The sequence below is a fragment of the Herpailurus yagouaroundi genome, unplaced genomic scaffold (assembly GCF_014898765.1).
Source record: "Herpailurus yagouaroundi ecotype Mexico unplaced genomic scaffold, PumYag 164, whole genome shotgun sequence".
Taxonomy (NCBI): Eukaryota; Metazoa; Chordata; class Mammalia; order Carnivora; family Felidae; genus Herpailurus; species Herpailurus yagouaroundi.
In genome coordinates, this window is record NW_024412405.1 from 16,503,257 (window position 1) to 16,523,966 (window position 20,710).

The window sequence follows — 20,710 nt, forward strand, 5'->3', positions numbered from 1 at the left end:
ATCTAAGTAAAAACCCGATCCATACTGGTGTCACTTGTCACGAACCGTACCTGACCTCATCTTCCCAGCCACCCCAATTGCGCTTAACCTGGTGGGTTTGAACGGAGAAGAGCTGCGCCTGCGCAGTAGCGCTGCACCGCCCGCTCCCCCGCGGGCCCCGCCCAGCCCGCAGTGGGCGGGGATAAGTCGGCCCAGCTCCGGAAGCTGCTGCTGCCCACCCCACTGACGTGTCGGGGCAGCGAGACGTGTCGCGAAGAGTCGCGGTGGAACTTACCTACGGTGTACAGATCTGGCGCTTTACGCTGCTAGGCACTGCTGAGCTGGGAGATGTCGGCTGCGGGCAGGGCGGAGCCCTTGGGTCCTCCCGGCAGCTTTGCGAAGCGGCTCCTGGTGACCGGGGGTGCTGGTTTCATGTAGGTAACGGCGTCGCTGGCCGAGTAGTGGCTCCCCAGAAACCCCAACCTTTTCCTGCACCTCTACTTGCTCTTGGCAACTTGGGACCAGCTTAGGGGGTCTGAAATGGGAAGGGTCTTAACGCATGACTAGGATCAGCCTACCTTCTGCCATCACCCCCCCTCCCCGCCCCCCGTCCCCGCCTCCGCCTGAAAACTCTTGGTTCCGTTGAAACTCCGACTTCTTTAAGATGCTTCCCAACCAAAACCAAAGTGCTGTGGTACCGTCTGTCCTCTTACCTGGTCTGGGATGCACCTGTCACTCTTCTGAGTGCACCCACGTAGCAGTAAGCTTCCTCGACTGCCCCAGCCTCCAGCCCACCGCTTCCGTACACAGGCCTTCTACATATAGGCGCCAAGCAACCATTTTTGGGTTACAGTAGCACATTCATTTAGTTAGCGGGCTTTAACAAACACCCCTCTGTTAGTGCTTTGACCTGGACTAGATGTGTGATGGCTCTTTACCTCTCACACCCATATTCAGTCAGTGAGTCCTCTATCACTACTTTCAAAGCAAACACTTCTCACACCGCCACCCCACCCCCCGCCCCACCCTCCTACCCTAGTCCACGTTACTGTCTTCTTCTGCCTAGATTACTACTGTTACTTCCCAATTGGTCATACTGCTTCCACTCTTGTTCCCCTAAAGTCTGTTCTTCCCACAGAAGTCAGTGTTTATTAAGTAAATAAGTGCATAGAGTTTTACCCTAGTGGTTCCTGTCAAACTTAGAATAAAATCCAAACTCTCTAACATATCTACAAGACTCAAGTGTCCACGCCCTACTTTTCCAAACTGATCTGCCATTCTACCTCTTTGCTTTTCTGTGCCTGCCACACTTACTCTTTTGGAGTTCCTGTAAACACCTGAGGCCCGTTCCTCCTGTCTTGAGGCCTTTGCACTTGCTTCCTCTTTGCTTAGGCCGCTTGCATCACTCAATTCGGATGGCTACTTAGACATCACCTCCTGGGAGAGGTGTTACCTGGCCATCTTACCTAAAATAGCCCCTTTCTCAACTAACGCAGTAATCACTACCTGAAATTATATTGCGTATTAGTGTTTACTTGCTTATTGTCTGCATCCCCACTCTAGAATGTAAACTGATGAGGGCAGAGATTATTGTTTTCAACCAGTGTTTATAAGAATGCCTGGCTTATTTTACAAAGGTCTTCAAAAGTTGTTGAACGGATGAATGCACAGGTACCAACAGGAAACTCCCAGTGTCTAGTGGAAGAAGAGAAACATGGGAATAACCTCCCCTATTAGCACCTTAAATAAGCTCTTCTAATCTGACTGTGATTTGGAGGAGGGTACCAGACAGGCAGGGGTTACTTAATGAGAAGAGGAGCATAAAAGGGTGGAACTTGTGTGAGAGTGCTGGTCCTGGAAGGGCAAGTCCTAGAAAATGCTGTGAAAGGGCCGTCAGGTACAAAAGTCTGAGTTCATAATTTGGTCAAGGGCTGCCCTTGTTCCTGGGGGCCCAGTGTTTTAGTGTGTATGAGAAAACCTGGTGAATCATCTCACTGAGATGCCTCCGGTTCCACTTCGAGGTCCTCTGAAGCCAGGAGCCACTATGGCTATCCAATTCAGGATGGCCTCAGCCATTATTAGCCTTAGAAACCCATGTTATTCTGAGGATGCTGGTTTACACCACTAAATTCTTATACCAAGAGATAGAAATTGTAGTAGGGGTGCTGTGAACATAGACAATTCCTATGCTCATACTAACTTAATTTTTGCATAGTTATACCTAAAGTCCTTAAAAGGTACGTGATAGTTTCAGTCTATCTGTACTGACCACCACCCATTGTGTTTATCACCCTTCTTTACTCCCACACGCAAAGCACAAATGGACAAAATCATTTGGTCAAACTAATTTTTTCTTATACCCAGGACCAGTAAATTCTCTTTTCCCCACAGTGCAAAGGCATATCCATATATCGATGCTGATTATTGATGATACTGTTGAGAAAGTTAGTGAAAAGTGGAGGGGAGTATGTATTCAGTATCACTATGTTATTTCTGTTATTTTGCAGAAACTGAAAAGGTATCTTTGAATAGTGTTCTAATACTCGACAGCTTAGGGTAATGTTTAGGAAATGTTTAGTTTAGGGAAAAGGTTAAGTTTTCTAACAAAATATACTTTTTTCTTACAGCGCATCACATGTGATTGTCTCTTTAGTACAAGATTATCCAAACTATATGATCATAAATCTAGACAAGGTGAGTTTTATAAAATGAGTTTCATGCACTGACATTGATGTACTTTTTTAAATATTAAAATCTTATGCTGATATTTTAGTTTTTTATTTAGTCATTTGAGCAACTTAGGGGGCCTACATAGTCATGTGATCATGCTGTATTTAATCTTAGTCCATTTAAACTATAAATTAAAGGTTTTAAGTGCAGTATTTTTACCAAAAGAAAATCTTCAACCCTAAATTTAATATGTAGTGTAATCTTGTGATTATTAACTTTTTTTGGAGTTGGGATACTCTGTTTATTTGATTTTATCATTGTTTTATTTGATTGTGTAACTGCCACCTCCTGGAAAATTACATATTTATTTCTTAAAGTTAATTCAGTTTTGAGAAGTTTTCAGTAATAATCGAAGTCTCCTTGGAGAGTCCAAAAGCCATGATTGGTAATCACTGGAATTTTTATTTTAAACACAAGATGCAGATAGTTACCTTAATGTCATAAAACATAATACTAATAGTCCATAAACAAAGAATAATATGTGGGGCTTATCAATTTTTGCCTACCTTACTATCATGGACAGTAATTTTTTCCCCATCTGTACACTGATTTACCAACAGTTAACTCAGGAAACAGTGTGATCAGTCATAATATGCATAACACAGGTGTCTTTGTTTTCAATTACTAATTCCTTTGCAGTAAGAAATGGTAAGCTTTTCTGATGGTTGGAGGCACATGTGGGCAGGAAAATTTTTTAAAGGAGGGGTTTCTACAATAATTTTTTTTGAATTTTAAAAAGGTAGCAGAATTACACTTTTTAAAATACTTTTTTAACATATCAGAGACTTCTAAAAACACAAAGAGCAAACACTTTAAGAAGACATGTTCTTGTATTACAAGCAGAACATCTATAGTCTTAAATAAATTGATATCTGATAGGAAAAGCTACTATCACTTTTTCTGTTGTTTCTCTCCCTTTCCTCACTTACTTATTTTAAGCTGGATTACTGTGCAAGCTTGAAGAATCTTGAAACCATTTCTAACAAACAAAACTACAAATTTATACAGGTATGAGAGTTTTCTTATAATTATATAATTATTATACTGTGCCTCTTTAGCCATTCAGACATTCTGTCTTTCTACTCTGCAAACTTGTGTAATGTAGGCATGGAAAGTATGCTTCTTAAAGACCTTTTAATTTCTAGAAGTACAACATGCTACAGAGAATACCACTTTTAAATCGATACCACATATAAAGCAGCATGTGACATTGGGCACGTCGGCCGATCTGTGGGTAGCTGATTGAACTTAAATGGTTTGTTATTTTTTAGGTCCTTACCAGCCTTCTTGATAAGGCCTTGCTGGGATTTAAAGAGATTGGTGTAAAGGGGAATGTTACTCAGGCCAGGCAATAGTCAAAAAGCCCACCATGTAGCCCCTGGGATAGTCTTCTCTTATGAAGGTGGATTAACTGGCTCTGGAAGGCTGATTCTTACTGGCCACCCTTAGACGAGTCCAAAGTATAAACCAGAGAGTCAGGTCATTGACTTGCAAAGGGAAATTTTAATGTCAGATGAAACTATTTAACTCATGATTTGTGTGTGTGTGGGAGGGGGGGTTGTTTGTTTTTTTTTTTTTTAGAGATATTCTATAAATTCTTTTAAAAAATTTTTATTTAAAAATTTTTGGGGGGACACCTGGGTGGCTCAGTTGGTTAATCATCTGACTTCGGTTCAGGTCATGATCTCAAGGTTTGTGAGTTCAAGTCCCGTGTCAGGCTCTGCTGACAGCTTGGAGCCCGGAGCCTGCTTCAGATTCTGTGTCTCCCTTTCTCTCTGCCCCTCCCCCACTTACACTCTGTCTCTCTCTCTCTCTCAAAAGTAAATTAAAAAAAAGTTTAAAAATTAAAAAAATTTTTTCTTCATTTTTATTTATTTGAGAGAGAGAGAGAAGAACATGTGTGAGCAGGGGAGAGGGGAAGGGGGGTAGAGAGAATCCTAAGCAGAATCCATGCTCAGTGTGGAGCCCAGGGCAGGGCTCGAACCTGTGACCCTAGGACTATGACCTGAGCCAAAATCAAAAGTTGGATGCTCAACCAACTGAGCCACCCAGGCGCCCCTACAAAGTCTCTTTTTAACCACAAATCGTAAAGAATATACTGAGCAAACATTTTATAATTCTTTTCTTCTATATGAAAGTATTTCAGTCATTAAAGAATTGTTGAGAATATGTATTTTTAGAAGAATTAAATATACACACAACATCAAAAGTACTCATAATGAGGCACCTGGGTGGCTCAGTTGGTGAAGCGTCCGACTCTTGGTTTCAGCTCAGGTCATGATCTCATTTTTGTGAGTTTGAACCCTGGGTCGGGCTCTTCACTGACAGCTCAGAGCCTGGAGACTGCTTGAGATTCTCTGTCTCCCTCTCTCTCTGCCCCTCCCCCACTCACTCTGTCTCTGTCTCTCTCAAAATAAATAAATAAACTTAAAAAAAATATTCACAGTTCACTTAGTTGTGGTAAAATACATTTTTCAAAATGTCATCTGGTTGTCATACTTTAAACATATTTCAATAATGGTTACCTCAAACTTAAAAAAAATATGTTTAAAAAGTTTCCTGTTGGGCGCCTGGGTGGCGCAGTCGGTTAAGCGTCCGACTTCAGCCAGGTCACTATCTCGCGGTCCGGGAGTTCGAGCCCCGCGTCAGGCTCTGGGCTGACGGCTCGGAGCCTGGAGCCTGTTTCCGATTCTGTGTCTCCCTCTCTCTCTGCCCCTCCCCCCGTTCATGCTCTGTCTCTCTCTGTCCCAAAAATAAATAAAAAACGTTGAAAAAAAAAATTTAAGAAGTTTCCTGTTAACATAATGACCTGAGGTTGGCAGGAATGATACGGGAAAAAGCAAGCACAGTTTTTAGTAGTAGTTGGTGCTCAATAAAATATTGTTTAAGAAACTTATTTACAAGAAAGCATCTTGAACTGAATATCTTATATCCTAGGATGCTGGGGAAATACATCATTACTATACTTACTTGAGCCTTTGGTTGAATTTTCAAGATATTCTCTATTCTCTCTATTCTCTATTTTCTTATCATTGTTTTGGTTCATGTAGTAAAATGGTTATTACGAATGACAGTGCTCAATGAAACTTAGTTTTTTCATGTTTGCTTTTTATATAGGGTGACATATGTAATTCTCACTTTGTGAAACTGCTTTTTGAAACAGAGAAAATAGATATAGTGCTACATTTTGCTGCGCAAACACATGTAGGTAAGCATTGTTTTATGTTACAATTATGGGAAGATTTTTTTCCCAGTGACTAGTCCAAATCAAAGTCCACCATTGAGGTTGAATAAGTAGGTACTTAATATATATGTCTTTGAAAGAGCACATACCATGCTCCCCCAGGAGAATAGGACAATTTTAATAATGTAGGTTGAAGTATAACCTTGAATGCTATCTTAAAACTTTGAGTTTAACCAAATTCAATATAGTGATTACTTCTGGGGAGATGGGCCTTCAACTGCATTTTTTATGTCGTTTCTTAAAAGCTGGGTGGTAGGTACACGGTTGAACATATTATCATTATCTATACTGTTATGTGCATCTGAGATCTCTTCTAATTGTCTAACATCTCATAATTTGAAACATACCATACATTCAGAAGAATTTAGAAGTAAAGTGAAATGAATAATGATAACGTGAATACCCATGTAGCCATCACCTAAACAAAAGATAAAGTGTTGCTAAATTCTCATTAGTAGTAGTACTCTGCCTTATTACCTGATTTTAAAATTATCATTTCCCTTGGTTTTCTCTACAGTATACCTAGGAGATTATTCTAAACAGGATATAGAGATATTCCTCATTCCTTTTTATTTTCATACACTCCATCACATATATGTACCCCATTTGGGTTTATTTCCTACACATTGCTATTTAAATGGCACTGCAATGGATGGCTTTGTGCCTGTGTCCTTGTGTAGTGTCCTTTTGTATGTTTGTCAATTGATGTTGGGTAGAGATTCCTAGAAGTAAGAATTGAGAGTGGATTAGTTTGCTAGGGCCCCCATGACACAATACCACAGGCTGGGGGGCTTGAACATCAGAATTCTATTCCTCACAGTTCTGGAGGCTGAAGTCCAAGGTTAAGGTGCCAGCAGGGTTGGTTTCTTCTCAGGCTTCTGTCCTTGGCTTGCGGATGGCCATATTCTCACTGTGTCCTCACCTGGTTTTCCCTAGTGTTTTTTTGTGTGTCAGAATTTCTTCTTTTAAGGACACCAGTCATGTTGGACTAGGGCTTACCTGAATGGTGTTGTGTTTAATTACCTCTTTAAAGGCCCCTGTCTCCAAATATAGTCACACCATGAGGTACTTGAGGTTAGGGCTCCAACATGAATTTGGGGGGAACACAGTTGAGTCTACTAACCAGGATTGAGGGGGTAAAATCATATGTAGTTTGCCTAGATATTGGGAAGTTTCCTTCCTTAGGGGTTGAAAACACTTTGCATTCTTATTCCTAATGCATGAAGTATCTTTCCCCTATAGCTTCACCAACAGAAGTTATTGTCAAACTTAAATTTTTGCCAATCTGGTAGGTAAGAAGTGGTATCTATCAGTTTTCATTTTGGATTTTCATTATTATAATTGAGGGTGAGCATCTTAAGCTTAACGACCTCTGTATTTCTTATCTAAACTATTTGTTCATGTCTCCTATCCATTTACAATAGGGTTATCCCTTTTTATTTTCTTATAACTTCTTTATAAATTGAATATACTAGCCCTTTGTTTCTGAAAAGTTTAAGTATTTTCCCCAGTTTGTCATTTATTTGTATTTTTACTTTATAGATTTCTGGTTGTTTTTTTCTGTGTAAGAGCTTTTATGTAGTCACAGTTAGCAGTTTTTTTTCCTTTTACGTCTGGATTGTGAGCCATATTTAGTAAAGTTCCCCTCATTCCCAGGTTATAGAGAATCTATTCTTCAAAGTAAATTTATTTTCAAAAATAATTTATCTAGCATTTATTGTTCTTTCAGCAATAGCAGGTTGATCTGAAAAGCCTAGCCCTCTATTAGTAGAAACTAGATGTTTCAAGTTTCAAATTTAAGAACAATTTTAAATTTAGATTTTTTTTTTTTTTAGAATAGAAGTGTTTCTTGGGGCACCTGGGTGGCTCAGTCGGTTAAGCTTTCTGCTTGCTTTCAGCTCAGGTCATGATCTCATGGTTTGTGAGATCGAGCCCCACATCAGACTCTGTGCTGACAGTGCTGACCTGCTTGGGATTCTCTCCCCCTCTCTCTCTGTTCCTCCGCCACACATTCTTTCATGCGAGTGCGCATGTGCACGCTCTTGAGAAAGACAGAATAAACAAACGTAAGAAGTAATAGAATGAGGGGCGCCTGGGTGGCGCAGTCGGTTAAGCGTCCGACTTCAGCCAGATCACGATCTCGCGGTCCGGGAGTTCGAGCCCGGAGTCAGGCTCTGGGCTGATGGCTCAGAGCCTGGAGCCTGTTTCCGATTCTGTGTCTCCCTCTCTCTCTGCCCCTCCCCCGTTCATGCTCTGTCTCTCTCTGTCCCAAAAATAAATAAACGTTGAAAAAAAAAAAAAAGAAGTAATAGAATGAAACAGTGTTTCCTGCAAATTTAGCACTGATAGTTTTCTAGGTTCTAAGAATTCACATGTACTTTATAATTTCGGCTTAAAGCAATAATAAGTAGCAATGTGTTTTTGTTATTTTTTTAAACGATTACAGTTGTAGTGAATGAAGAAAAGTGAGTAGAACTTTCCTTATACCTGAGTCTACTGTTTGGTGTTTGTTTTGTCCCCTGGGTGGCATTGTTCTAGCTTTCTCTCTCTCTCTCTTTTTTAGATCTTTCATTTGTACGTGCCTTTGAGTTTACATATGTTAATGTCTATGGCACTCATGTTTTGGTAAGTGCTGCTCATGAAGCCAGAGTGGAGAAATTTATTTACGTTAGCACAGATGAAGTGTATGGAGGCAGTCTTGATAAGGTAAGCTTAGAAAAGTATATGTTTCACCCACTTACCATGAACCATGAAACAAATGTGTCTTATTAAAACTTACTCTGGGGGCGCCTGGCCGGCCGAGTCTGTGAAGTGTGCGACTCCTGATTTTGAGGTGGTGAGTTTGAGCCCTGTGTTGGGTGAAACAATTACTTAAAAATAAAATTAAATTAAAATTAAAAATTAAAATAAAAGAAGTAAAACCTACCCTGGGCTTTTTCATCCTCTCATTATGCACACTTATAGGACTCTCCAAACTATCAGTTCTTTGTGTCCTCTCTTCAAATCAAATAATACCAGCCCAAATGGCAACAACCATCTAGTCTCGGTACATATTTATATGTAATTTGACTGACAGTATTTTTACCAGAGAACAGCACGTCCCGCCTTTCTGTCCCAGTCCAAACGTGATGAATGTCATTCCCACGGGCCAAGCAGAGCATACCGCCCACTCCCCTTCTCTTCCATTCAGGATAGCGCATCGGAATGTCAAGGGGTGCATGTGAAATTATTGTAGCAGCTGGAATCTGTTCTCCTTTTTAAATCACTTGTACATATTATGCTTCCTATGCAAAAGATGGCTCCATTCTCATCTATATTTTTCACAGTCAGTGTTTGCAATGACCTCATTCTGTGTTACATTTTTATGAAAACACATAAGTGAAAAAAAAAAATCAAGCGGTTTGAAAAAAACTTGTAATAAAAAAGCAGACCCTGACCACTTCTCCTCAATATCCAGTCCCACCCATGAGAAGCATTTTCAATTCTCTTTGCAATCTTTATGAAGGAACCCTTTTTTCTTCTTGTGCCCTGTTATCCTACATCAGGTCTGACACAGGAGCCAGAACAATTTTTAGAATATAAGTCAGATGATGGGATTACTCTGCTCAAAACCTGTTCACGTTGTTTCAGTGACCTTCAGGGTTCCACAGGTTCTGGCCTCCCTCTAGCTCTCTGGCCTCAACTCCCATTTCTCTTCCCTCACACTAACCTCCTTGTGGTACCTTTGGACGCACTCTGTCTCAGGGCCTTTGCACTTGTTGTTCTCTCTGCCTGCCTTATAGGGTTACTGTGAATGCTACCATATAAAAAACGCTTAGGAAAAATGCCAGGCAAGTAGTTGGGGTCCAGTAAATGTTTTTTAAAATGTAGTGATTAATATTTAAGGTTTGTGATATGTTTTCTGATTTTTCTACTTAGAAACTATGCATAATACATATTTATTAAATGCATCTTTTTAAAATTAGGAATTTGACGAATCTTCACCCAAACAACCTACAAATCCATATGCATCATCTAAAGCAGCTGCTGAGTGTTTTGTACAGTCTTACTGGGAACGATATAAAGTAAGAACTGATTTCAGAAACTCTTGAATAATTTTTCTTTGGACTTAGGTGTTAAAACTCCAAGTTGGATTAGCAACATTCCATTTTTAGAGTTAAAGACCTAGATTGAGCAGTTTATATACTAAGGAGTTTAAAATACTTATTTCCTATATTGTGTGGACAAAGTAGGACCTACTTCTTGTTCAGTTCATCATTTAAAGGAATAATTTGTGGGTGGCTCAGTCAGTTAAACATCTAACTCTTGGTTTCAGCTCAGGTCATGATCTCACGGTCATGGGATCGAGCTCTGTGTTCGGCTACCTGCTGAGTGTGGAGCCTGCTTGGGATTCTCTCTTCTCTCTCTCCCTCTGCCCCTCTCCTGCACTCTCTCTCTAAAATAAACAAAAATTAAAAAAATAATAAAGCAATAATTTGTATACATTTTTTCCTACTTCAGTGATACATAGAGAATTAGAGCTGTAGGGAAAACCTGGTTGGAATATCCTGATTCCCAGAATCCTCCAGGTGAAAGAAGACAGAGGGAGGGCAGGTTCCATGACCTACCGCATGCTCCTCTCTGCATGATTCACCTCTCTTGGCTCCTCGCGAATGGGAGTTGACATTCCCTTGCCTTTTGTGTTCCATAACTTTGGCCCTTTTCCCATTTGTGGTAGCTCCTTTTATTTGTAAGGGTTGGTGCCTCAGAGAAAGACAACTTGAAGTTTCACATCCTAACCAAACCTGAGGTCCAAGATAGAGTCTCTGAAATCATCAGGTAGAAATTTCTGTAATTTTTCTGCTGTCAAACCTAACAAACCTGGCCCTATCTCTCTTCATCCTGCACTTGTCCAAGTAGATATTCCTCTTCTTCCTTTTGGGAACCTCTGCCTTTCTCTGACTCCCATCCTCTCCTGTCTTTTCAAGAACCTTACATTAGAAAACTGTCCCTTCACTTCTGTCCTTAAGATGTGTGGGGTTACTTAGCTGCAAGTGCCCAAATTTTAGAACTGTTTGTCTTTAGATAATTATTACAGTTGGACCTCTTATTGCATTAATGTCGACAACTCTTTAAGTTTCCAGCTGTCATCACACGAAGCAGTAATGTTTACGGACCACATCAATATCCAGAAAAGGTACATTTTATTCCTGAATCCATAGTGTGCTTTAGTGATCGTAGCTTCTCATCATTTAAAATAATCTCTCTTCAGTATTTGTCCAGAATAATTTCTGCTGTAATTGTACATAATTATAAATGCTGTATAGGCCAAAGGCAAATCTCATCAGGTTTAGAGTCTGGAGACCTGAGTTCAAGTCTCAACCTGACAGCAGCTGGTGTGACCTTAGGCCCTTGGAGCATGGTTTTTAAATTGAGGGATAATGAAAATGCTCAGAAGGGACTTTGAAGGATCCAGAGAGATGATCTTCTGAAAATGCCTTGTACTTGGCAGGATTCAGAAGCACCAGAGAGTACTGCCATTGCTCCTGTCCTGGCTGCTGAAGACTCCTTCCTGGTTTGCAGTCTAGAAATTTCAGAGCTAGTCAGAGCATAATGCGGGAAGCTGGTACAGAAATTTGTCTCTCCATCAGCTGGCTAATCGTTCCCCAGATCCTCTTTATTGTTGGCTGGCCTGAACGTCTTCCAGAAAGTAGTACAAGTACTGAATAAAGAAATGTCGTTAAGAGGCTGAAGACACCAGTGCAGTTGGTTCTGTATCATTAAGCCCAATTTTAAGTAACCATTGCTTTCTTCTGCTTAAATTTGGAGATAGGGTTTTCCACTTTCCAGCTGGTTGCATTAATCTCTTAGCCCAAAGAAAGGGGCCAGCCGTGTCATGATCTGCTGGTCTTAATATCTACTTTGCTTAATTTGGGGAGTATCTTTCAGAGGTGCATTGTTAATTTAATAATATAGCTCGCCCCGTTTAACATAAATTTTCTTTGAATTCAGTGTCACTGGGATTTACTTTTTATTAATTTCACAAGCACTGAGTGTAGGTGCTGTATGCAAAGCAATGAGTAAGATCAGATTCCTGCCCTTAATGAAATCCGAGGTGAACTTTTGTGATGACAGCGAACTGTTCATGAAGACTTCTGAATTTTTACACTATGTGTCATTTTGTCTTTATATTCGTCTAGCAGATAACTTATCTTTGTGCAATAGGAAGCTATCTTAGAGTTCTTTCACTTGTCAATATTATCATAGGTTTCTTCTTGAACTGGTAAGAAAAATCAGAATTTATCCCTATGTATAACTCTTAATAATCATCTTTTAATCATATGATGAGTTAGATTCATATGGATCAATGAATTTCCAATGTCTGAAACAATATTTAAATATTCTTTTAGGTTATTCCAAAATTTATATCTTTACTACAACACAACAGGAAATGGTATGTTATCATTTACCTTTGTACCCATATGTTTTTCTGGTACATGGATAGTATTCAGTGACAGCCAGTCTTGAAAATCACAAAGTCTTAAGAGTTGAAGGCCATAGGATTGAATGTTTCAACAAATTTACAAATTCCTTCTACAATCGATGTGACAGATTTTTAAATAATTACCATCTGTTATCCATCTTTGTAATTTACTTACTAACATCATTGCAACCTTTTTTTTTATAACTTCAGTTCTTAAATAATGTATCCTAGAACTTTGAATTTTAGCATTAAAATTTGACATCTATCTTTATATAATTTTACTTTTTCAGAGGAATTATTTAATTCACAGAGCTATATGGATTTCTTCAAAATTAATTTAAGGTAGAAAATTGATGAATAACTTATTTCTCAGGGGTCATTTAGATGCTTGCCACTTTCCTGCTGAGTGCTGAAGGAGGTTTGGAGATCATTTACAAATTATGATAAAATTTAGAAAAGTCTTGAGACTTTGTGTTTTCAGTAAAAGATTTCTAGGATCTCATGGCAATTGGCTGCTCTAGAATGTACACAGTCATTGTGGTACCTTGGTTTGGGAGAGCTTACATTTTTATACGTTGTGATTCCCTTTCATTTCATCTTTTTAGCTGCATTCATGGATCAGGGCTTCAAACGAGAAATTTCCTTTATGCTACCGATGTAGTAGAAGCATTTCTCACTGTCCTCAAGAAGGGGAAACCAGGTGAAATTTATAACATCGGAACCAATTTTGAAATGTCAGTTCTCCAGCTTGCCAAAGAACTAATACAACTGGTATGTATATATTGCAGAAAGGTAGTGTTTTCAAAATTGTCACTAAATTAGTGGTAGTAATCACTAAGGTAGTCAAAATCAACAGTTTACGGTTTACTCAGTTGGAAAGTAAACGTGTAAAAAAATGAAATGTACGTGAAGATATGTCATTATTTGAAATTATATCACTCGTTTATAACAGCTTTTCAGGAAAATAAAAATCCTAACACATTAAATGTAGATACTCATTATAACAAATATCTCAATATCAGCAATATAAACTTGTATGTGCTAGTCTTAAGAATCAGTGATATATAAATAATTGTAGCTATAAGTGTAGGTACGTATTAATGCACATCAATATAGATCTCAAGGATTCAGTGTATAGAAACTCTTCCTTTATACCACTCTCAGAATACTCTGGACTCCAACCATGTGGGCCTTCCACACCAAGCAGTGCTCAGACACAAGCTGGGTAGCCTATAATTGAACTCCGTTCTGACATTATCTGCCTGGAAATTGCTTCAGATGCCGTAGGTTAAGTAAGGGCTCAGTCTACAAGACTATCCCCTGCTTCAGATGCCAGTCACAAAACCTGGTTGTCGCCTGTGCTTCTGACCAACTGGCTATAAATCAGAGGTACTTTGCTAGAGTGACTCACAGAGTTCAGGAAAACAGTTTACTTTCTAGATGGCTGGCTTCTCACACTGGGTGTGACTCCGGAATAGTCAGATGGAGGAGCAGCCTGGGGCCAAGGAGGAGGAAAGATTGTGGATTGACCATGTTCTCTGGGCATACCACCCTCCCAGCACCTCCATGTTTTCAGCAGCCCACGTGTTCTCCAAACCCCATCCTTTAGGTTTTTTATGGAGGCTTCATTAAGTGGGCATGATTGGTGAAATCATTGACCACTGGAGAGTAACTCAATCTCCAGCGCTCTGAACATGTGGTTGGTTCTGTTGGCAACCAGCCCCCTCCGTAGGGGCTTTCCAAAATTCACTCATTAACATAAACTCTGTGCTTAAAAGGGGCTTGTTATGAACAGCAAAAGACACCTTTATCTCTCATCACTTAGGAAATTCCAAGGGTTTTAGGAACAGGGATAAAAACCAAATATATATTTCTTATTATAAATCACAGTATCACACTGAGTAATAACCAAAAGTCAAAAAAGTTAATTTTTTCCCATAGTTTATGCAATGTGTATTTTTGCTGAGCTTCAGATGGAATTTGGGTTATAAAATATAGGAAGTGTACTAAAATGCTGTTCATTTTAGCTGTCTCCCCCACTTTGAAGCGGTTGTTCTTCTAGTCTTTTAAATCAGCTATGTAATACTTTTGTTATTCTCTGGTCTTATTTTGTAATTCGACACAATCCATTTTCACAGATCAAAGAGACCAATTCAGAGTCTGAAATGGAAAACTGGGTGGATTATGTTAATGATAGGTGAGTAATAAGCTAAAACATTGGGGAAAAGTTGTGAAATCTTAGATACTTATAAAATTCTAAGATATGTTCACTTAATCAGAAACTACCATTATCTCTCTTTAATTTTCTGCTATAAGAACATAGGAGCCCTAATAAGTTTATGTGTATTTATTTATTCATTCATCAAACATATAGGTATGGGCTGCATTCAAACCCAGATCGTGGCTGAAATCAGAAAAGCATAAGCCACGAAGAGGGTTCGGCAATCATTATAGATGATTTTTTTTTAACATGTACTTTATTTTGCAAATTTTCTACAATAAATTCAGGGAGAATTTTTTAAAGGAAAAATGTGAACTATGGTAAAGATTCATGGACACACATTATTTACATTTGTAAATATATATCCACAATGTCATTTTAAATCTGTTTTGTTTTCTAAGACCTACCAATGACATGAGATATCCAATGAAGTCAGAAAAAATACATGGTTTAGGATGGAGACCCAAAGTGCCTTGGAAAGAAGGAATAAAAAAGACAAGTACGTTATGAATTGATCCTTTTGGGGGAGATTCAGAAAAATTTAAAGGAAAAGTAATTTATTTTTAGAACACTCTAAATTCAGTAGAATGTTATGATGAATCCTTTCCACTTTTCAAAGTGTTACATTTAGTATGTTTCCAGCCATAGTAATCTATTTCCTAAGCATCTTGAATTTCACAGACTGACTTCTGATGAGTCTTCCTGTGTCTCATCAGTGTTTGTCAGAAACCTATTTCATTGATTCTCAGGTGCAAATTTGTCACTTTTTGCACATCCTTTAAAGGTATGTGGTTTAAAGTCACAAATGTCTTATTATTATTGCATCTTTCTTTCTTTCTTTCTTTCTTTCTTTCTTTCTTTCTTTCTTTCTTTCTTCCTTCCTTTTCTTGGTAACATGTAAAATAACGTTTACAGGTCCATTTTAACCTCAGTGGCATCTTAGATTTGATGACATCTGGACAGTTGCAGTCTTTGAGTGTCTGAAGCCTTTTTTACATTGAAACAAACAAAATTTAGTTGTGTGAAGAAATGTCCATTAAAATAAGTGTATAGAATCTGTGTATATATATGTTAAAGTTCGGTTTAAAAATGTATTCATGAGAAAAGATAAACTCACATGTAGAGAAAAAGTCTTCATTCAGAGCTTGACATACAGAATACTTGTGTTGAATTTTTGAAAGCAAATTCAAAGATAATTTATCATTTTTTAACTAAGAAAAACTTTCCTGATAATATAACAATATAAAATGACTTTACATATTAACAGAAGAAAAATCACACCTTCTCATTGTGCCTGGAATGCTGTATTGCTACATTCACTTGAACAAAAAATTACTTGTCCTATAGCTTTAAAACCAGTGCAAATGACGTATCTCTCCTTCTCCCTCAATTTCTTAAAGTCAGAATTTCTTCAACACTTATACCAGCACATTCAGTATTGAATGACTTTTGAAATTAAAAACAAACAAACAAACAAATGATAACTGTCTTTTAAATCTAAGTTTCGGGTACTGAAACATCTTGTGATTAATGACCTTGATTGGTTCAAAATCAAGCTGTTTTCATTAGGCATCCCTTTGGCAAGACTGATTCTTACTTAAATTAAGAATCTGAGTACAGTTAGCTGAGTGGCTGATGGGTAAGATTTTTCTGACTTAGCAGGAACTCAGTAAATGCTGATTAACTGGTGTTTTGTGTTTTGTTTTTTATTTTTGTCCTTTGGTTTTTTTCCTCTCAGTTGACTGGTACAGAGAGAATTTTCACAACTGGAAGAATGCAGAAAAGGCATTGGAACCCTTTCCAGTACAACCACCGTTTGTATAGTCAAGACAGTTTTCAGAGAAAGAAGAAAATTATCCTACCTCCACAAGCCATGGGAAACCAAGTGACCAAAAGGTGTCCTCTTTTCTTTTGGAATTAGATTCATGACTTTTTGCATAAAATTCAAATGCAAAACACCTCAATCTTTAGAATAGGTTTGGTGCTGGCATAGGATTTAAATTTCAAGATTCTTTCCAAAAACCTTTCTCCTGAAAGTTAGGCACCAGAAGTCCTAGAAAGACCTTTCGTAGGAAGGGGCCAGGAAAATGGAATCTCATGGTTCTGAGAACAAGGACCGAGCCCAGTTCTGCGCTGACGACAGCCTTCGCGGGCCCTGAACTCAGTTGCCCAACCTTCCCCACTGCCTACAAAGTCTCTCAAGTTTCCATTTTTAGGCAACATAGGATGAGCTGTCTGTCCTCATTCATCTTTTTTATTAAAGGTCTGATATGCTATAATTGCTTTAAAAGTGGAACAATGGAAGCATATCTAGCACTTTTTAACTTTAGATAATTTTGTAAAATTAAGTTAAATGTTTTTTAAAAGAAGGATGTAGTTTTTACATTTTCAAAATCAGTTGTTGGACTATATATGAGTAATCTCATAGGAGAGATTTTTATCATGTATTTGCCATTTAAAATGATTTTATTTATAAAAGTATCACTATTGTAACATATTTAATGTAGAACGTGGCTTTATTTTTACTAAGGTATGTTTTTATTTTGCTGTAGAAAAAATTTTTAAATATCTTGATTAAATACTTTTAATTCCTCTCTCTCCTAAAGACTTTAAGATGGCTTGAAAAAGCAGCTGACTGGATATTGCATTGAGAAAGGGTGAGGAGTTCAAGGTTGTGCCCAGCTTTCTGGCTTCCGTGCATGTGTGATGACTTCTTTCCTCCGTGAGGTGGAAAGCTAGGTCATTCACTCACAGGTGGTTAAAAGTAAGAGGGGTAAGGGTGGAGTAAGGGCCTCGAAGAGGTGGAGATCGGGAAAAGAATAAGCAGCTCCAAAGTTGGAAGAGGATTTGCCAAGCAGGAGTGAAACACAAACTGACGTTGAATACAGTCATTTCAGGATTCTGAGATGTGGGGGCACATGGGTGGCTCAGTCAGTTAAGCATCAGACTCTTGATTTCGGTCAGATCGTGATCTCACAGTTTGTGAGTTCAAGCCCCGAGTTGGGCTCTGTGCTTAGTGTGGAACCTGCTTGGGATTCTCTCTCTCCCTCTCTCTTTGTCCCTCCCCTGCTTGTGGTCTCTCTCTTTCTAAAAATAAATAAACATTAAAAAAATAATAATTCTGAGATGTGCAAAGTGGATTGATCCAGAGGTAGGCATAGTAGGAGTCGGGAGGGGCCGAGGGGCAGAGGGCTAAGAATAAGCAAAGAGTGAGGCCCCCTAGTCCCGATTGCTTAGGGAAGAAAATTCCTCCTGGGGGTTGGCTGTAGCTAGAGGAAATGGAGAGGGGACCAGGCATGGAGGTGTGGCAGTGAGAGGTTGCGGAGGCTGGGAAGTTACAGGCAGAAAATGGGACCAACTGAGAGCAGATGGTCTTTTGGTAGAGTCTGGTCATTGAGAGTAGATGACAAAAACACTGTTTTCTGTGGCATTTAGTTTTGTACATATTTTTGTGTGCCTTTATTCCCAACTTTAATATACTCAATATGGCTTAACTTTATCATTTATTTAGTCTCAGGAGATGACTGGACAGGCATTAAGAACATATAATGAAAAACCAGTGGAAACAAATTTATGTAAAAGTGTTAAAAAAAATGAACGTTCTACGTCATATGTCATCAGAGAAGCGCAGATTAAAACAAAAACTAGATACCTATTAGAATGACCACATCTGGAACACTGACAGCAACAAATACCGACAAGTGTGCGGAGCAACAGGAACTCTCCTACACCTGCTGTTGGGAATGCAAAATGGTACAGCCACGTTGGAAGACAGTTTGGCAGTTTTCTTACAAAAGTAAACACCTTTTTTTTTTTTAATTTTTTTTTTCAACGTTTATTTATTTTTGGGACAGAGAGAGAGACAGAGCATGAACGGGGGAGGGGCAGAGAGAGAGGGAGACACAGAATCGGAAACAGGCTCCAGGCTCTGAGCCATCAGCCCAGAGCCCGATGCGGGGCTCGAACTCACGGACCACGAGATCGTGACCTGGCTGAAGTCGGACGCTTAACCGACTGCGCCACCCAGGCGCCCCAAAACATACCTTTACCACATGATCCAGCATTCACACTCCTTGGTATTTACGCCAAGGAATTGAAACTATGTCCACACAAAAACCTGCACACAGATGTCTCTAGTAACATTATTCATAGTTGTCGAGACTTGGAAGCAACCAAGATGTCCAATAGGTGAACGGATAAATAAACTGGTGCATCCAAACTGCATGAGCTGTCCAGCCATAGAAAGGACATGGAGAAAGCTTACCTTACATGCACATTACCATATGTAGGAAGCCAATCTGAAAGGAGCGTGCAGGAAACATGCTGAGACAAAGTAACGCCTGTAACGATAAAAGAGGAAGCAAGACTGGGCAGGATAATGGTGCTGGCTCGGGCTCTGCAGGCAGAAAGGGCAAATCCATATGGAAAACGTTATCTCTTGTGAGAATAAACCACTGGCCCTTTCAGGATGAAAAGGGCTCCAATGGAATCAACTTGCCACCAAGTACCTGATGGGTTTCTTCAAGGGATCGTGCCACATTGGGGCTCAGCCTTTGTCTGTTGCCAGCAGGATGGATGTGCAGAAGTGGCAGTGGCTAGATTGGCCTTGGTAAGTGAGAATCTGTGCTGGGGGCCCCACGAGTAGGTTCCGTCTCTACAACTATGGTGACTGCATTCAGACGCCCACTGTGGCAGTTCTGGGGTAGTTGATGGTGAAGCCTAGCCAAAGTTAACTGACCACCTCATCTTGTCTACCAAATGGTTCAGTGACTCTTCCATGGTGGTTGTTTTCTGGTGGGCATTAACATGGGATAAACAGATCTTCATACTCCCCAACCACCCCCATGCGGCCATTCACATGCCTCCAAACCTGTCTTATCTCTGCATCTCTAGTCTTTTTCCTTCCAAGTCCCTGAAGTGGCTTAACCAGGCCATTCACCACTGTCTATGAGTTCATACATTTCTCAGTTCAGGTCACTTCTCTACAGAGTGAATAACCAGGTATGCTGCTCAAAGCTCTGCCCTTTCATGGATCTCTCCTTTGCACATTCTTTTAAAGCCACCCCTATGTGGCTTTAATGCAGCCACCATCCATCCACGTTTGGTTTGTATACACATGACAAGCCAACCCATCTATAAGCTAAGCTTAGGGTTTTCTTTTTTCTTCCCCTTTTCAGTTGGTTGTACAGAACCCTCCACAAGGCCACAGGTGTAAGCTGAGAGAGGTATAACCAAGCTGGTGACATGGGACTCTAGCCTAAATGCTCTTGCAGCTCATTGGTGCCCTCTGATTCCTCAGGCTCGGTCCTGATGGGCCATTTTCATCTTACCATGGACTGCTGCAGGGGCCACCTGACTTTATGGCTAGTTGGGTGTGTCAGTTTCCTAGAGCCTCCATAACAAAATACCACAGACTGGGTGGCTGAAACAAGAGAAATTTATTTTCTCCTAGCTCTGGAGGCTGGATGTCTGACATCAAGTTGTTGGCAGGCTTGGTTTCTTCTGGAGCCTCTCTCCTTGGCTTATTGATGGTGACCTTCTCCCTGTCTTCACGTGGTCATCTCTCTGTGCATGCTCATGTCTGTGTCTAAATTCACACTTCTTACAGGGACATTGCTCACATTGGATTACCGCCCCCACCCCCAAGACCTCATTTTAATTTAATTCTCTCTTCGAAACCCTTATTTCCAAATGCAGTCACATTCTGAGGTATTAGAGGTTGGGACTTCAACATATGAATTTGGGGAGGGAGGCTCAATTCAGCTCACAATAGTGAGTCCAATAGAACCTGGCACATTATGGACAGTCCTGAAATGTGGTCATTTGATGTCCTCTGGTCAAGCATTCTGTCTCTTCCAGGGCCCAGTAAACTGCCAGGAGCTGTTTTCTAAAACCCTAAAATTCTCAGGGCACCTGGGTGGCTCCATTGGTAAAGTGTCTGACTCTTGATATTGGCTCAGGTCATGATCTCATGGTTCACGGGATCAAGCCCCGCATCAGGCTCTGTGCTGATAGCACAAAGCCTGCTTGGGATTCTCTCTCTCTCTCTCTCTCTCTCTCTCTCTCTCTCTCT

General features: G+C 39.8%; 1 protein-coding gene and 1 long non-coding RNA gene across 5 annotated transcripts in view; both read left to right on the top strand.

Moving 5' to 3' along the window:
* The first annotated feature begins 199 nt into the window (after positions 1-199).
* Positions 200-17,134, top strand: TGDS (TDP-glucose 4,6-dehydratase). 4 transcript variants are annotated; one of them, XM_040487243.1, is made up of 12 exons: positions 200-413; positions 2,607-2,673; positions 3,649-3,717; positions 5,827-5,917; positions 8,517-8,578; positions 9,919-10,017; positions 11,070-11,129; positions 12,343-12,386; positions 13,022-13,187; positions 14,555-14,613; positions 15,039-15,136; positions 16,376-17,134. In XM_040487243.1, the coding sequence occupies exons 1-12, from the start codon at positions 328-330 to the stop codon at positions 16,459-16,461; spliced, it is 987 nt and encodes a 328-aa protein (XP_040343177.1). In that variant the 5' UTR covers positions 200-327; the 3' UTR covers positions 16,462-17,134. The 4 variants fall into 4 exon arrangements, with proteins under 4 accessions (XP_040343177.1, XP_040343176.1, XP_040343179.1 ...); XM_040487242.1 differs by having other exon boundaries at positions 201-413; positions 8,517-8,659; XM_040487244.1 differs by lacking the exon at positions 200-413 and adding an exon at positions 2,036-2,216 and having other exon boundaries at positions 8,517-8,659.
* A 1,568-nt stretch (positions 17,135-18,702) lies between these two features.
* Positions 18,703-20,710, top strand: part of LOC121037799 (uncharacterized) — a 5,703-nt gene continuing 3,695 nt past the window's right edge. Inside the window, exon 1 of the long non-coding RNA XR_005793989.1 lies at positions 18,703-19,246. This is a non-coding gene — a long non-coding RNA (uncharacterized LOC121037799). The remainder of the gene's footprint in view (positions 19,247-20,710) is intronic.